Below are 18,595 nucleotides of genomic sequence, written 5' to 3'. Positions count from 1 at the left end.
AATATTTGAGATTGGATTCTTTGGACGAAAAAGAAAGACTCGTTGCACTGTTATTTGCACATGTTATAGGTCGAGACTTAAGCTTCAACCCGCACGACTCCGAGATCGGGGCATTCGCCCTTTCGATATCCCGAATCAGCCTGACTGTCACGGTTCACATTCTTATGAGGTATTGTCCACTCTAGCCCCATGACCTTACGGTTTTGTCCTACAAAAGGAGCTTCACAAGGAAGAGGTGGTGTAAACCTTTTTATACTCCAGTGACCCTCCTATTATGTTCGATGTGAGATTCATAACTCTTTCTTAAGTCCGTGACATTCTCCCGCACCCAATCTCGTGACCCCCTCGTCACAGAGGCTGGCCACCCTGCCTACCCCCATCGAGGTGCTTGGCGTGGATCGAACGGTTTAGGGTTGACTCTAATATTACTTGTCATGGGTCAAGACTTAAGCTTCGACCCGCGCAGCTCCGGGACCCGAGCATTCACCCTTTAGGCGTCTCGGATCAACCTAATCGCCACGGTTCACACCCTTGTGAGGTATTGTCCGCTCTGACCCCCTGACCTCATAGTTTTATCTTACAAAAAGTGCCTCACAAGGAAGAGGTGGTGTGAACCCTTTTATACCCCAGTGATCCTCCTATTATGTTCGATGTGGGATTCAAGACTCTTCCTTAAGTCTGTGACACACGGGCTACATTCATCTGCATCTATTCTTCTTACTACCATAATTTTATTTTTTGTGGACCAACTAGCCTGAGCAAAGCCACCAACTGGCCCACTTTTCGAAATGAAAAAATGGACCAACTGAATTTCGTAATTTTTTTTTTTTTTTATCAAAAGGCAAATGCATGTGATGTGCCTTTAAAAAGAACTAATCACTTTGTAATTTCTATAAATGAGAAATGAGAATAATAGGACTGACTGTGACTGAACTTTGTCCTTTGATACGATCGCCCTTTGACAGAGAGGAGAAAATAAGGTTTGCTTGGTAGGATTTTTGTCAAATCTACTTCTACCAAGTATCAATCAATTCTCCCTCCAATCTTACCTTCACACTTGGACAGTAATTAGATAACCTAATTTGGAAAATACAAACATGGAATACATATATTTATATTAATAATAAAATCTCTCATTAAGTTGGTATTTATTGAGACCAATTTAATTAAAAATTACAAAAAATTAAAAATATAATACAAATATGAAATAAAAAAAATTATCTTTTTAAAATTTTATTTAAAAATTTTTAAAAATTATCCAATTTTTTTTTCTGTTTATACAGTCCTATTATCTCAAAAAAACATGTTTCTCTGTGTCAGAGCTGTAGATGATTTGATAATGAAATTTACAAAGTTAGCATGTCAAATATATATATATATAGGAAGAATCAAAGAAACACAAATCATTCATTAATTAGAACGACAAAGAAAGACTGTTATCAATCTTTTACATGAAATCCAATCTCCCATTGAAGAAGCTTGAATCATCGTCATTATTGAACGTTCCAAACCCTTTCAAACTGCTTCCATTTCCAATCCTGTCAAGCTCTTTCTTCTCAATATAATCAGCTTTCACAATCCCCATTTCGACCACCGTGGCGTACGCTTGCTCAAGCTCACCACCATCCCTTTGTGCGACGACATCCTTAGCAAACTGTATGATCTTTGGAACCAATAACTTGCATACACCATCATCAAACCCTAGGCTCAAAAGCATGTTCTCAATATATTACTCGCATACTTCCATGAAAAAAAAAATATCATCGTGTTAGGAAAGTGGGATCCAGTCTCATGTAATTAGATTTGGATTAATCAAAAGGTATAGGCTTTGGTCTTTCTTTTTACACAGAACCTAATTACTTAATAAAAGAAGGTGCAGCCACAAACCTAAAAAAAATAAGGAGAAAAAAAAAGCCAAGAAAATAGAGAGAAAAAAAAAGAAGAGAAAGTTGGTTGAATGAAAGTCGATCCGTGGTCCGATTGAGTTAAAATTTTATCAACAGATTTATGATTCAGAATTTTACATTTTGTACAATGAAGATCGGATTTGAAGTTCTCTAGGAACAAATTTATGGTGTATTTGTTGAGTCACATATTTGGTGAGATTTTTTCAATTATCTCTCTAATTGTTGATTAGCTCTAGTTTTAGCTAGAGAAGAACTTTGTATATCATTATTTGATAGTGGATTTTTTTTCTTGTGATCCGTGATTTTTTTCTCTACACTGAAGGATTTTTCATGTAAATTTTAATGTATTTTATTTTTCTTGCATTGTTGATTGTTGGTTGTTGGTTGTTGGTTGTTGTCTATTACTGTAGATTTATTTCGATATATTGTTTCTGCATTATTGTGTTTGTTGCTTCAGGCCCAACGAGTGATATCAAAGAGAGGGTTATTTTTTAGACATTGATACAGAAGCAGCACAAGACAGAAGTAATTCTATTTGAGATCACAAAGGGTGATACAGGTTTTATGATAAAATTGATAATATCAAATTATTCAATTTAAAAGCCTATGATGAAAGATTATTTATACTGTAAAGATTTGTATGAGCCCATATTGGGTGATTCGACTAAACCAACAAATATGAAAGATGAAAGCTGTAAGAAGTTAGGCAGAAAGACGTTGGTTACAATCAAAAAATAAGTTGATATCAGCTTGTTTCATCATGTAGTATAGAAGACAGATGCCTACACTATTTCAGAAAAATTGATAGCATAATATGAGAGAAAAATAGGTATGAATAAAATTATGCTTGTTAAAAAACTTGTAACTTTATAGTACAAGGATTGACGATCAATTATAGAGTACTTTAATGATTTTTAAGATATATTTAATTGGATGACTACTATGAAGCTTAAGATGGATGATGAAATGAAAGCATTATTTCTTTTGGGTTTATTGCTAGATAGTTAGAATACTCTAGTTGTGATTATTCTTAATTTAACTTTTAATTACAAAGTGACATTGGAAATGGTAAAAGACAATATGCTTAATGAAGAAGCAAGGTAAAAAGATTCAGACCTTGGAAATCAAGCTCTGGTCATAGATAATAGGGGTAGAAACATCGACAAAGATCAGAACTCAAAAGGTCGTAGTAAGTCTAAACATAGATCCAAGTTCAAAGATAAAGTGAAGTGCTTCCATTGTGGTAAAGTAGGTCGTATAAAATGATACTACAAAATCTTGAACCAAGAATAGAAAGATAAAAAAGGTAAGAGTTCAGATGATGGCAATATTACAACAGTGAATTTAAATAGTGATTCAGTTACTTTGATTTGTTCACATAGTGATTGTAATCATGTTGGTGATTTTGGCATTGAGTGGATAGTTGACACAAAAGCGGTATATCATTGTGTTTCTAAGAGAGTGTTATTTACAACTTACAAAATAAGAGACTTTGATTGCACTAAGATGAGAAACAAAAGTGTGTCGTAAATTATTGGGATCAGTGATATTATTGTACAAATTAGTATGGGCTACATGTTGACTTTAAATGATGTCAGACATATTCGAGATATGAGAATGACATACTTGCTATTAATATCTTTGATAATAAAGGATATGAGAGTCAACAATAGAATGGGTAGTGAAGCTTCTTAAAAGATCTATAGTAATTGCAAAGAGAAAACTATGCTGTACAATATATAAGACATGGATGTAATTGAACGGTAACCAGATCAATGCCATTGAGGATGATGCTTCAGCAAACTTATGGCATAAGAGACTAGCACACATGAGTGAGAAGAGATTATAAGTTTTGGCAAGGTAGTCTCTTATTCCCTTAACCAAAGGTATATATCTCGATTTATGTGATCATTGTTTGTTTTGTAAGCATCGTAGAGTTTTTTTCGTAAGAGTTCTTAGAGAAAAAAATATATTATAATTGATTTATTTTGAAGTATGTGATCCCATTAAAGTTAAGTTATTAGGTGGTAGCAAGTATTTTATTACTTTTATTGATGATATTTTATGTAAGACTTGGGTGTATATGTTAAAAAACAAAAGCCAGGTATTGTAATATTTTCAAAATTTTCATGCCATAGTGAAAAAGATGATAGGGTTACCTTTGAAGTGTATTTGAACTGATAATGGTGAGGAATACATATCCAAAAACTTTAAAAAGTATTGTTCAAAGTATGAGATTTAGATGATAGAACCTGACACCATAGCATAATAGTGTAGCTAAAAGGATAAATCGTACCATTGTAAAAAAAGTCAGATGTATGTTGAGGATGACAAAATTACCAAAGCCATTTTGGGGTGAAGCACAACACAACTTTTTATTTGCTTAATAGATCACCATCAATTACTTTAGGTTTTGACATTCTAGAAAAAGTATGGACAGAAAAATATACTTCATACTCTCATTTGAAAATTTTCGGGTGTAAAATATTCATGCATGTATCGAAAGAGCAGAAGTCAAAGCTTAACAGTAAAGTCACACAATGTGTATTTGTAAGATATAGTGATGAAAAATTTATCTACAGGATATAAGATCCAGTGAAGAGAAAGACAATTAGAAGCAGAGATGTGGTTTTTCATAAAAAAAACCATAATAGACTTTGAAAAAAATAAGAAAACTACACAGGTTACTATTGAATGTGATGTTTCAACACCGATAAGAGTTTCACAGAAAAGAGCTACAGATTATGGAAATAAGCAAGAAACAGAACTTCGAGATATGAATGAGCTAGCCACAGTTAGTGATGAGCTAGATGTAATAAGTTTTGAGTGTGGAACAATCTTTTCTACTTGAAAATGTTGAGTAGAGGGAGCTACCTTTGATATTAGGTGGTGTAGAATTTCAACCTAAGAGATCTACTAAAGAGCACAGATCATCTACTAAGTATTCAAGTTCATATTTTATTTTAGTTACCAGTAAATGAGAGCCAGAAAGCTTTCAAGATATGTAGATTACTCTGAATAGAGAGCACTAGTTAAAAGTAATGAAACAAAAGATAGAGTTATTGCGAAAAAATGGTACATATGATCTTGTTAAATTTTTGAAAGGAAAAAGGCCGTTAAAAAATAAATGGGTGTTTAAGTTGAAAAATGATGGTGACAAGCTAGTGAGATATAAAGTCGATTGATAGTGAAATGTTTTTCTCATAAACCAAGCATCGATTTTGATGAGATCTTCTCTCCAATTGTGAAGATAAGTTCCATTCAAGTGGTATTGAAATTAACACCTAGTTTGAATCTTAAGCTTGAGCAACTTGATGTTAAGACTACATTCTTGTATGGTGACTTGTAGGAAAACATTTTTATGAATCAATCTGAAGATTTTGAAGTAAAAGAGAAATAGCACTTAGTTTTACAAACTGAAGAAAAACTTATATGGCTTGAAACAAGCTCTATGACAGTGATACAAAAAATTTAATTTTTTTATGGTAAGCAACAGCTATAAAAAAAACAACGGATCTTTATGTGTATGTCAAAAAAAATTTTGATGGTAACTTCATTATTCTCTTATTATATGTTGATAATATGTTGATTGTGGGACAAGATGCTAGTATGGTTCGTAGGTTAAAAGAATAATTGTCTAAGTCTTTTGACATGAAAGATTTAAGTCCAGCAAAGTAGATTTTTGGTATGAACATTATCTGAGATAAGAAAGCTGAAAAACTTATGTTGAATAAGTACTTAATAGTTTTAACATGCAACATGTTAAATTAGTTAGTAATCCATTGGCCAACCATTTTCATCTGAGTAAGAAATCTTATCTAGTGAAAAAAAAGAGCAACTAGCTATGTCTAGTATTTCTTATTCCTTTGCAGTCGATTCTTTGATGTATCTTATGGTTTATACATAACTTAACATTGCTCATGCAGTTGGTGTAATAGGTAGATTTCTTTTTAATCTAAAAAAAGTTTACTAGGAAGCAGTGAAATAGATTTACAGATATTTAAGGAAATACTTAAAAAATGTGCTTGAGTTATGAAGTTTCATAACTAGTTCTAGAAGAGTTTATTGATGCTAACATGACAGGTGATCTTAATGATAAAAAATTTACTTTAGGGTATTTATTCACTTTTGCAGGAGAAGCTATTTTAGCAGTCTAAGTTATAAAAATGTATTGCTTTATCAACTACAGAAGCTGAGTATATTAGAACAATCGAAGCAAGTAAAGAAATGTTTTGGATGAAACATTTTTTTTTTAATTGAGGTTAACTTAAAAAGAATATGTGGTGTTCTGTGATAGCCAAAGTACTTTAAATTTAAGTAAGAATGTCTTGTACCATACTAAAATGAAGCATACTGATGTTAGATATCACTGGTTACATTTGGTGATTGAAGAATAGCAGATGATGTTGAAAAAAGTTTATACTAATGAGAATATAACAGATATGTTGACTAAGACACTTCCCAAGAAGAAGTTTGAGCTTTGCAATAACTTGGCCAAAATGGGTTCGTTGGCCAAAGTAAATTATAAATAAAATTGCTATGGTGATGAATCTCCTCCTAATGAGGGTGGAAGGGGAGATTATTAGAAAAGTAGGGTCCAACCCCATGTAATTGGGTTTGGACCAATCAAAAGCTATAGGCCTTGGTCTTTTTTTTTTTTACATAAAACCCTAGCTACTTAATAAAAGAAAGTGGCGCCGCAAACCTAAAAAAAAAAAGGAAAAAAAGCCAAGAAAATAGAAAGAAAAAAAATAGAGAGTTGGTTGAACAAAAGTCGATCTGTGGTCTGATTAAGCTGAAATTTTATCAGCAGATATATGATTCAGAGTTCTACATTTTGAACGGTGAAAATCAGGTTTAAAGCTCTCTAGGAACAAATTCATGGCGTATTTATTGAGTCACCTATTTGGTGAGATTTTTTCAATTATCTCTCTAGTTGTTGATTAGCTCTAATTTTAGTTAAAGAAAAACTTTGAATATTTACTATTTGATAGTGGATTTTTTTTCTAGTGGTTCATGATTTTTTTCTCTACACTTGAAAGTTTTTCACATAAACCTTGGTGTGCTTTATTTTTCTTGTGTTGTTGATTGTAGGTTGTTGTTTATTACTATGGATTTATTATGATATATTGCTTCTGCATTGTTGTGTTTATTGCTTCAGGCTCAACAGAAGGATGGTGAAAAAGGTGCAAAATTCAAGGGTGGTAATGTCATCAATGAAGAAATAAAGCCTATTCTTAGTCTTGATCAGTAGTTGGTATCGATATTGAATGTGCAATTCAATGAAACCAAAGAGGTTGAAAGATGGGTATTTCGAAGTTAAATCGGCTACATAAATGCTCAAGTTGCAAGCAATTGTGATTGCCATTGGTGAGGGTTTGAATGCTTTGCTCTCTACGGCTATGAGTAAATTGGTGTAATATTATAGAGATTATATTTTTCATAAACCGAATATGAGTAGAAAAATTTAAGTTGGCCAGCCTATTTTTTCTTATAGGGTTTAAATGTGATCTTTTTATTATTATTTTTTTATAACCTTCGTATATTTAAATCAAAACTATATTTAATTTTGTGCGAAGCACGGGTAATAATTTTATTTTATAATAATTTTTAAATAAAATAAAATAAAAATTTTAAATATTAATGATTGACTAATAATAATAATAGATTAAAAGTAATTACACAAGAAATATTTGAATTAGTAATAATGTTTATTTAATATATAAACACCTTAAAATAAAAGGTAATAAAAAAATTAATTAAAATTTAATTGAAAGATGATTACGTATACAAATATTTGAATATATGAGTAGCAAATTTTTTTATTTGAATTTTTAATTGAATTTTGCTAATAATTAAAAACTTTATCAAATTCAAGTAGAAATTTATAATATTATTAAAAGTCAAATGTTATCAGGTAAATCAATTTGGCATGTGATAATCAAAATACATATGATACTAAATTAGACTATCATCAATTACAAAATTAGATAATTTTTTGTTATATATACTATTATTTAAAAATTAGAGTAGTATTTATCACAAAAACATCAACTTTTTTATTATAAAAAACATTATATTTATAATTTTGATAAAAATTTATTTTTTAATGATAAAATATATTATTAGTATTCTCATAAAAATTAAGCTTATCAGCCATAATATATATATATAATACTAATAATTTATTATGCACACTTAACTCTTTTTTGTCAATTGTGTATTTCAATATATTAAAAGTAATAAAAGTTCACATTTGGATTTAACTCTTCTTATATCCAAATGATACTATATGCTTTTTTAATTATAAGATGTTTTAAAAATTTTGAAAAAAATTTTTGCACCCTTAAAAATTTTGAAAAAAATAATAGTATAGTAAAATGTTGAATAAAAAATTACCTTTTTGAATTATTTAGTGAAAATAGCCATAATTTACTGTAAACCTTATAATACTTATTATATGTATAAAAAAATTGAAACTAAAAAGCTACTTCTATAAATTTTCATTTACTTGATCGGTAATTAGCTCTAATTCAAACTAAATCATGAAAGTGATAATATCAAAGCAATAAACATAATATTAGAATGACAAACAAAAAAAAAAATCATGTCACTAAGAAAAGAAAAGTCAATTCACTTCATATAAAAATAAAAAATAAAATGCATACTTGATACACATGATAGGATAGATGATAAATGATTACTTTTCTCTAATTTATCATCGAGCTTACTCTTTTATTTCATGATAAAGTATAATGGGAATTTGGTATAGAAATCGATATCATAACAAAAACTAAAAAAAATGTATAAAGATATATACAATATATGTATAGTTAAAATTATAATAAAACTAATAGCAATAACCAATACTTAAAAAGAAATTGAAAACATTAAATTTTCAAGAAATTTTGCTTTATTTTAAAAACTATAATAAAACTAATAGTAATAACCAAAACTTAAAAAGAAATTTAGAACATTAACTTTTCAAGAGATTTTACTTAATTTTAAAATTTCTTTTCAAAATGTTTTTTTTTCAAAAAATAAATTATTATACAACTATGATGAAAAATTAATTTAAAATATATTAACAAAAAAATAAAGCAATACCCAAAATAATACAAAACCAAACATAAAGTAATTTGTGCATCTAATCCAACTATATATTACATCACAAATAAAAAGAAAAAGAACCTAAACTAGATTTATAGCATGGCAAAAGAATATCACAACAATGGAAAAAATATTATAGGGATGCAATTTATTTTTTAAGCATCCTAAAATACCCTTATTTGTAAGATGGGTCTTAAAAATAATTATGAGATAATTTGTAACTTTTGAATGTCTAATTAACTAAAATGAATTTAAAAACTAAATCAAGATCAGTAATAGTATTTTAAATTAAGAGTAATTTATACTTGACAAATAGAATAATCAAAACATATTATGTATTTAACTTGTTTGAGAAAAATGAAAAAATAAGAATTTTGAAATTAGTGAAATAATGGTAATAAAATTCATTTTATTTGATATATTCCAAAATTAATTTTAATTGATTTGATCATCTATTAATCATTTTAAAGTTAATATATATACATATTAATGTGTATACATAGCTTAAAAGGTAATGTAAATAAATAGGTTATAGATTTCAAAATTATGAAGTGATTTGTTTAACATAAATGTAATTTAAGAGTTGAATATTATAATTGAAAAAAGAGAACACAAAAGTATCTTATAATGATGACAATTAAAATTTTGTTACCTTTAATATGAATTTAATTAAAAGTGATTTAAGATAAATAATAATAGAAAATAAATGTAATTAATTTAATTTTTAAAAATAATTCAAATATAATTAATACATTGAAATATTTTAAAATTTATATGAAATCAAATAAAATTATTTAAATGCAAGACACATGTCTATTGTTTAAGATCATTTACGTATCAAAATAATAGACCATCCACCTTGAATTTTTTTCTCTTTTGCCAAAAGTTTGGCTTTTATATATTTATGTAAGATATTAGACCTTTATATCAAAATCAATTATCGAGTATTAGAGGTAAAATCCCAATCAATCAAATTGAATGGTTTAAATTTATTGGACAACATATGAATTGTAGGATTTTAATTAATACTGATTTCTTTTAATTTTTAATTTATCTTTGAATTCCTTATCATTATATTTATTTTATTGAAAAAAAATTATGTACATAAATTCTTTCAAATTTATAATTTTTAAGTTGCAACTTCAATATCATACTAACTTATCTAAAGATCAATCAACTAATAAATATTGATTTTTAATTATATCCTAAGGTATCCTAATCTTGCATTTCATTATATTATTTTCAATCATAAACTAATTTTTATTATCTCTGTAGATACCTCATTTAGTTCGAGTTTAAATCAGTTTGATTTAGTCTAATTCAAAGCCCAGTTGTCAAATTTTTATTTTTTAATTCACTTTTTTATCTTTATTTTTAATTTTTAATTTTAAGTTATATTTATCTTTATTTACTTTTTTATTTTCTTTTACTCTTATTTTTTTTACTCTTATTTCATTTATTTTTACTTGTTTATCTTTACTATTTATCTTTATTAATTTATTTTTAGTTATTGATTTATCCATTTTATGATAAAAAGTAAAATTAAAAAAAATTTTGAGAATCACAAAATGATGAAAAAGGTTGAGAAACAAAGGAGATTTTATCTATAGGTGATAATTCATGTTCTAGAGTAAAAAATGAGAAGGGATTTTTTTAGATAAATTTTGATTCTTTCAAGAATTATTATTCTTTGGTGATAATGTATAATTTTCAAAAGTTTAATCCCTATTCAATCTAGAATACTTATCAAGTAAAAGTAATGTCCCTATAAATAGTCTAGTAATCAACAGTAATGTACACACAATAATCACAAAGGAAAATTTGAAAGTAAAGAGTTTTAGATAATTCAAGTCCAAATTTTAGGCTTTTCCAATTCTTGATGATTTTTTAGCGAGATTCTCAGGCTTTGGTAAGATTATTAGATTGTAGTGACATTTTCCAAGGAGTATTAAAGTTCTCAATAGGGATTCTGACGATACTTCTAGATTCTGACGATGATTCCTAGTTTCCCTAAACGTCAACCCGATTTAACTCGACCCATAACGTTTAACCCAAAACTTGTCATCTGTTGAGCCATTATTGAGTCTGGTTGTTAAGCCAAACCGAGTTGCTATACTAGCCAAAAGACAAGTTGTTTCTTAAGCCAAATCAAGCCAAAAATTTTAGGTATATATATTATTTATTTATTTATTTAAAAATAAAAAAATATATTTTAAGAAAAATAATTTTTGAAAATAAAAAAATAAAACTTTACCAACAATTAAAAGGTTTGGTAATTTAAAAATTTTTTGAAAACTGAAAAAACAATACCTTACCAATACATTAAAGGGTTTTGAAGTTTTAATAAAAATTTTGAAAAATAAAAATAAAATCTTATCAACATATTGGAGGGTTTTAAATTTAAAAAAAAAAATAATTTTGGAAATAAAACCTTAGTATATTGGAAGATTTTGTAATTTTAAAGATTTAAAATAAAATTTTACCAACATATTAAAAAATCTTATAACTAAAAATTATGTGTTTTGACAAGAATTAATTCTCTTGAATCCTACCAATATATTAGGGGATATTTTTGGATGAAAAATCTTATCAACATATTAGAAGATATTCTTTAAAATAAAATATTAAATAGTGATGTTTTATCATATCTTAATTTCTAAATTTTACCAACGTATTTCAATATTAAGATTCTCACAAAATTTACTTTTTCATAAATAAAATTTTTTTAAAATAAATGAATTCGACAACAAAGTCTCCTAAAACGTGATAAATAATCTCTTTGAATACACTTGAGATAATAAAATATTTTAAAATTATTATCAACATATTAAAGTAATTTAATGATAATTTTTAATAATTAATTATTTGATATAATTTTTTAAGGTTTTAAATAACATAAAATCAACTGATATTATCTTTGAATGAGCACTGTAAGAAGGCTATAATCTTCTATAAACGTAATTATACTTTAAATCCAATTTTAGTTTTATAAACTAGAATATACTCTTTAAAAAAACTTGAATCAAATTTGAGATTTTTTTTTTAAATAAAACAAATTCAATTAAATAACTGATTGCACCAAGTCAGTGTATAATGGTACGGGCTTACAATCCTATGTGAAAATTTCATTAAATAGCTATATATATTTATTTATAAATGTATAATTCTGACGTTTGAAAGTGAGTTTCCATGATGCATGTTTATAAAAACTAGTTCCAACCCTTACATTATTGAGAGAAAGCATGAAACATATTAGCTGTTTTAACCAGCTATACAAAATAGAAACAAAAACACAGCTCACCACTTCACCAACCAAGAAAAAAATAATTAGGGAAAATTTTAGTTATAAAAAAAAATAGTTGATATATTATCAATATATAAATATTATACACTATAATATAGTTATAGAATGTCATATTCACTGACAATATAAATATTTATCAACGATAGTATATCTAATATAAATTTATAATAAAAATATGAAATTTTGCCCTATTCATATTTTGTTTATATTCATGAATTCATGTCTACCCTTTACCTGCTCTCACTACTTTAACCTTCCACTCCTAATCTGATTTCCATTTTTCTAACAAAACCTCTTAGCCTTAAAAATAACTAATCTTCACCATTTTATTCTTACCAAACATAAGATACATATATTTTATCATAATTCTACACTAAACTTTTTCTATCTTCTCGTTGATCTCCACACTCAACCATGCATGTCCAACTCCAACAAAACCAAAACACTTTCCAAAAGCAAGCTCTTGACTTCCCATTGATTTGCTTCTCCAGAAAGAACAACTAATGCCATTGCTTTCCACTTACTACTCTTTTCATTTATCAAATCCACTTAAACTAGTCTCCCAAAAATACTGAAACATCTCATTCCATCAATTTCTTTTCCTGCAATAAAAAACAATTGATGCCAACTCTTATACACTCAATTTTCTCAACAAAAGAAAGAGGAAACAAAAAACCAACATTGTTGCTTGATTGGAAAATATAGAGGAGAAGAGAGAAAAGCTATGCCATCAATGGAGATTCATGAATGGTCTCAATCAGCTGAACACCACTCGGTTAACATCTATGTTTCATCATCTTCTTCTTCTTCCTCCTCTTCTTCCTCCTCTTGTAGTGCTAGCGTTACGCCTCTTACCTTCTCTCCGGTTCAACGCCTCTTACCTTCTATGTTGGAGGGTGGAGGGATATCCACTGCCAGCTGGTCTAATGACTGTGAACGGCTGAGATTTGTTGACACAGCGGGGAAAGAGTGGGGCAATGTCGAGAACAGGTTCAACCAGCTAGCCACCACCGGAAATGGACTTGAACCGGTTGTGAATTGGTCGGATTTTGGCTCTTGCATAGGTGAGAATTACGAACAAAATTACATTAGTTTTAAAAAACCACGGCCTTCCAGGCATTTACCATCCTCAAAATGTTCATGTAGAGCTAGCTTTGGTCATTATATCTGCGTCGTGTAAAATATTAAAATTTATATATTTATATCGTGTTTTATTATAAAAATTACGTATTATAATTCATATCATTTTGATATTATTAAATTTATATATAATTATTGTTAAACCTATCTATATATATATATATATAATTATGGATATACTGGACAGGAAGCCTATAAAACTCTTACCTCTTAAAAAATATAATATATATACCTTTGTCTTCTTTTTATTATTATAATTACTTATTTACAGTATTTACTTTTATATATGTTGCAGGAATGAGAGAATCACCAGAATTTGCTAAAGAACTCTTAAGGGCATTGAGAGGAAGAAGAGAATGGAAAAAGGTTATCACAAAAAATGAACTTCACAATTATTGGTGTCGTATGACAGATCCTTGGTTGGATTCAAGGATAGAATTATTCTTTGACATGTAATTATATATATCCTCATTACTACTCTTCCTAACAATTTTAATGTTGAATCAGACAGCTTATGAAAATTGATAATCTCTTTTTTGTAATTTTTTCTCAGCTGTGACAAAAATATGGATGGCAGAATTAATAAGAGGGACATCAAGCAGGTGAAAAGTAACACTAATTAATGACTATTATTTTACTTTTAATTGAAACACTGTTTTAATAAATAGCACTCAAGTTTGGTTGGAATCATATATGAACAAATTTTATTATGTTCGTAATCTGTTTGATTAATTAACAAAATTTAATTATTATTCGTGATTGTTGGTTAATAAATAAATACAAATTGAATATATTCATCAATTGATTGTCGAATATTTTTTTTTATTTACTTCCCTAACCAGGTTGAATAAATACAAATTGAACATATTCATCAATTGATTATCCAATATTCTTTTCGTTTACCCCCTAACATGGTCAAATTTTGTAGATTTGTTTAAAAGTTAAAGTTTGTAGGCACAATTAAATCTTTTTAATTATATTTTTTGGTTTTTTTTGGTGAATTTGGAAAACAATTATAGGTTATCCTGTTAAGTTCTCCCATAAATAAGTTGTCAATAAAGCACGAGGAAGCTGAGGAATATGCCACTTTAATCATGGAAGCTCTTGACCTTGACCACCAAGGCTATATCGAGGTATTTCATTTCAATCTCACTTAAATTTAGTAAATCGAATGTCAAGGAAAATCCTGTCAGTCATGACCTATCAATATGAAACAAGAAGTAATGTTGTCTGAAACTTGCATACTATGTTACTTCAACTGAGAGGAAATTGTCAGATACATTATAGCAAGTATGTTCAAATTTTTTCTTAATTTTTTCTTATATCCGACTGATAGATTTCCATATCCATGGTGTCCATTGATATGTCTCAGACATGGATACTTTTCGACAAAAATTTCGGAGCAACCAGCTTGCATATATTAAAGATTGATCTTAGCTTGTCATTGTGCTAACGAGTTAAATATAATACAAGATTTTGCCAAAATTTTTTGTAGCCATCTCAATTTGAAACTCTCTTCAAAGTAAGCTTACCAAAAGGCTCCTCCGGGGTTTCATATCAAAAGAACAAAAAGCAAGAGCCGATGTCAAAGGCGGAGATCTTATTTCGATCCTATTGGAGGCGAACATGGATAATTCTGTTTTGGTTGATAGTTTGCTTTGCGCTCTTCACATGGAAATTCATCCAATACAGCCATAGAACAGCTTTCCAAGTCATGGGGTACTGTCTATCAACTGCCAAGGGAGCAGCAGAGACCCTGAAATTCAACATGGCTCTGATTCTCCTCCCTGTTTGTCGAAACACAATAACATGGCTACGCAAGAATCGTGGGTTCAACTCGGTTATTCCATTCAATGACAACATCAACTTTCACAAAGTATGTCATCATGTCACCATATGATGTTTTATGAGTAGTTCCTGGAACACAACATAAAAATTCATGTTAACAACCTTTTTTTTTTTTTTTTTGTAGTTAATTGCAGCAGGGATAGTGATTGGTGTTATCCTCCATGGAGGAACACATCTTGCGTGTGATTTCCCACGAATTAGTGAATCCGATCGATCCATTTTTCGACAAACTATAGCAGCTAGATTTGGCTATCAGCAACCATCATACTTCCAAATATTGGCCACAACAGAGGTTGTAACAGGAATTGCTATGGTAATTTTGATGATGATAGCATTTTCACTAGCTACAAAGTGGCCTCGCCGCCAGTCTCCTCCGCTTCCGAGGTCCGTCCGGAAGGCCACTGGCTATAATACATTTTGGTACTCCCACCATCTATTCGTTCTGGTGTATGCTTTGCTCATTGTTCACTCAATGTTCCTGTTCCTGACAGATGATCTAACTCAAAAAACGGTAAGAATGGCATGATTTTATGAGATTACATATAGTTAATGTTATTATCATCAGAAGTCACTGCTTTCCCCATTATTGGAACTTCAGGCAAAGTTGCATTCTGGTTGTGTTTTACAAGAAAATTGCATATCACAATTCGTATCAATCAGAAAAAGATAAAATACTTAAATGAATTTTGACAAGACTTTCACGGTGCCTATCACCTTAAATCTCTTATCTTTTTTAAGTCACCAACCATAATGTGAATGTCACCTTGAGATTTCTACATTTAGTAAAGGAATGAATGTTCAACCGTTGGACATGGTTTTGGAGATGAGTGACTTGAAGTCAGATCAAAAGGGCTGCAATAATGTAAGAATCTTCTTATGCAGACATGGATGTATATTGCCATACCAGTTTTATTATATGCTGGAGAGAGGATAATTCGAGCTATAAGATCAGGGTTTTCTGAGGTGGAAATTTTGAAGGTATAGTTTATTAGTTTTATCTCAATTTCTGCAACAATTACTAAATGCAAAGAGAAGTTTATATGCATATCACCTTGGTAAAACCCTCCCTCTCGTTGTTTCTAATTCCAAATGCAGGCAAGCCTATATCCAGGAAAAGTTTTGTCCCTCAAATTGCGAAAACCAGAAGGTTTTAGTCACAAGAGTGGCATGTACATTTTCATCCAGTGCCCTCAAATATCACCCTTTGAATGGTAAATTATATGATATATTTGGAAGCTTTTATTCCCTCTTTGTTGATTGGCAATAACTTATTGTTCAATAATATTTCAATTCTTGATCCTGTAGCACCCTGAGTGATCATCTTATACTATTTTTGTTTCTCAGGCACCCATTTTCCCTAGCTTGTGGACCAGAAGATGATCACTTAAGTGTGCATATTAGAACTCTTGGAGACTGGAGCTATCAGCTACATGGTCTCTTCCAGGAGGTAAATATATGTGAAAAAATTAACAGGTTTTATATTCAAATAAGAAAGCAAAAGCCTGAATGAACCGTACTTTCAATCTGGGTTTTCCAGGCAAAACTAACAGGACTGAAGCTGTATCCCAAAATTTATATTGATGGACCTTACGGTGCTGCTTCTCAAGACCATGTCAAGTATGACATCGTAGTAATGGTTGGCCTTGGCATAGGAGTCACACCCTTCATTAGCATCCTCAAAGATGTTGCTAGCCGTCTCAACAAATCAAACATTGATCATGTAATAACTTCACTTCTGCTCTGCAACCTGTTCTTATAAAACATGATTCAAGTGAGCTTCGGTTCTTAGATTGACAGCAAGTGTTTCTAACCATAATACAGGCAGCTTGCGGGGAAGGCAGTATTGACAAAGGTCCATTAAAAGCTTATCTTTATTGGGTTACAAGAGAACAAAGCTCTTTTACTTGGTTCATGGATGTCATGAAGGATATAGCAGAAACAAACCAAAAGCAGGTAAATCTCAACAGAATCCTTATTAATTCATTCAACAAACTGAAATATTTTAGTTAGATGCATCCTAGTTATTATGCTTAAACTGTTAATCAAAAACCTTCAAAGCCTAACCCAAAGTTTAACTCAATAGCTTCATGCAGTGATTCTAAGAGGTGACATCCGCTACATAGGTTCAAATGCCAACACCTACAATCTTATCTCACATAACCAACATGGCCTTCTTTGTAACAAAAAAAAAATCTTCAAATTCTTTTCCTTAATCATTGTCTATAGTCTGTTGCAGAGGTGTTCAATTTCCTAACCAGTGTATGTCAAGAGGGAGATGCTCGGTCGGCTTTAATCAGCATTGTACAATCACTGTATCATGCCAAGAATGCAATTGACATTTTATCTGGAACCCCGGTAAGCATGAAGCCAACTAATATTTTGTGCTCTATCTCAAAAGACTCGAATGATTTATTATATAACCTTCATGAAATGATTGTAGATTGTTTGGCTGATTAGATGACCTTGGATGTTTTCTTATGCACATACAAATAGACTTTTGTAATCTTGAGTAATAAAATTTTCAGGTACACACTCATTTTGCTCGACCAAATTGGTTCAACATTTTCTCAAAGTTGGCTCGGAGACATAGAGGGGCTCGGATTGGTGAGAAAAGTTTTAGCTTTCGCCTTCTTAGATTAAATGAAGTTATGAAGCCATTTTCATTTTTCTTTTTGATTAAACCATTTTGATTTTTTTTTTTTTCTGGTGTGGTTTCTGAGAAGTGCGTTTGGTATGGACAGGGGTTTTCTACTGTGGACCATTGGCTTTAGCAAGAGAGTTGGAGAGGTTGTGCACCAAATTCTCCACCAAAACCACCACAAGATTTGTATTTCACAAGGAGAACTATTAGTAGATTTTGGTCCTATATTTTAGTGTACCTGTTGATGTCATTTCCGCAACAACCTGTTGATGTCATCTCCACAACAACAATAGATGACACAACCTTGTAGGTTTTGCTGGCTTTTCAAATTCAAAGGCAGGCCAACTTCCAAAAATGTTACCTGATCATCTTCGAGATGTATGCACCCAACTCATTGAAAACATGAAATTATATGTATATTTGCAGCTGCTAAACACTTGCTTGCCATCTGGGATTCTAACAGTCGATTGGAAAATAGAATGAGGTCAAAGAAAATAGCGATAAAAAAAATGGAAATTAAGGGATTGTTTAGTATTATTGTGTGTTTTATATTTTATGTTTTTTAAAATTTTATTTTATTTTATTTTTAATTTATAAAATTTGAAACATGTTTGTATAAAATGTTTTTGTTTTAAAATTTTAAGA

The 18,595-nt window shown here is 29.7% G+C and overlaps 1 protein-coding gene across 1 annotated transcript; it reads left to right on the top strand.

The window, feature by feature from the left end:
- The first annotated feature begins 12,786 nt into the window (after positions 1 to 12,786).
- On the top strand, positions 12,787 to 18,482 carry LOC111289547 (respiratory burst oxidase homolog protein A-like). The gene is made up of 14 exons (XM_089745837.1): positions 12,787 to 13,385; positions 13,757 to 13,913; positions 14,015 to 14,063; positions 14,481 to 14,594; positions 14,957 to 15,337; positions 15,434 to 15,820; positions 16,192 to 16,287; positions 16,405 to 16,520; positions 16,654 to 16,756; positions 16,847 to 17,029; positions 17,131 to 17,262; positions 17,536 to 17,664; positions 17,835 to 17,913; positions 18,051 to 18,482. The coding sequence occupies exons 1-14, from the start codon at positions 13,046 to 13,048 to the stop codon at positions 18,158 to 18,160; spliced, it is 2,376 nt and encodes a 791-aa protein (XP_089601963.1). The 5' UTR covers positions 12,787 to 13,045; the 3' UTR covers positions 18,161 to 18,482.
- The last annotated feature ends 113 nt before the right edge of the window (positions 18,483 to 18,595 follow it).

Source organism: Durio zibethinus, chromosome 17, assembly GCF_047325235.1.
Source record: "Durio zibethinus cultivar Kanyao isolate XHJ-2024 chromosome 17, ASM4732523v1, whole genome shotgun sequence".
In the NCBI taxonomy this organism is placed as follows: domain Eukaryota; kingdom Viridiplantae; phylum Streptophyta; class Magnoliopsida; order Malvales; family Malvaceae; genus Durio; species Durio zibethinus.
This window is presented reverse-complemented; position numbering and strand designations above follow the sequence as displayed.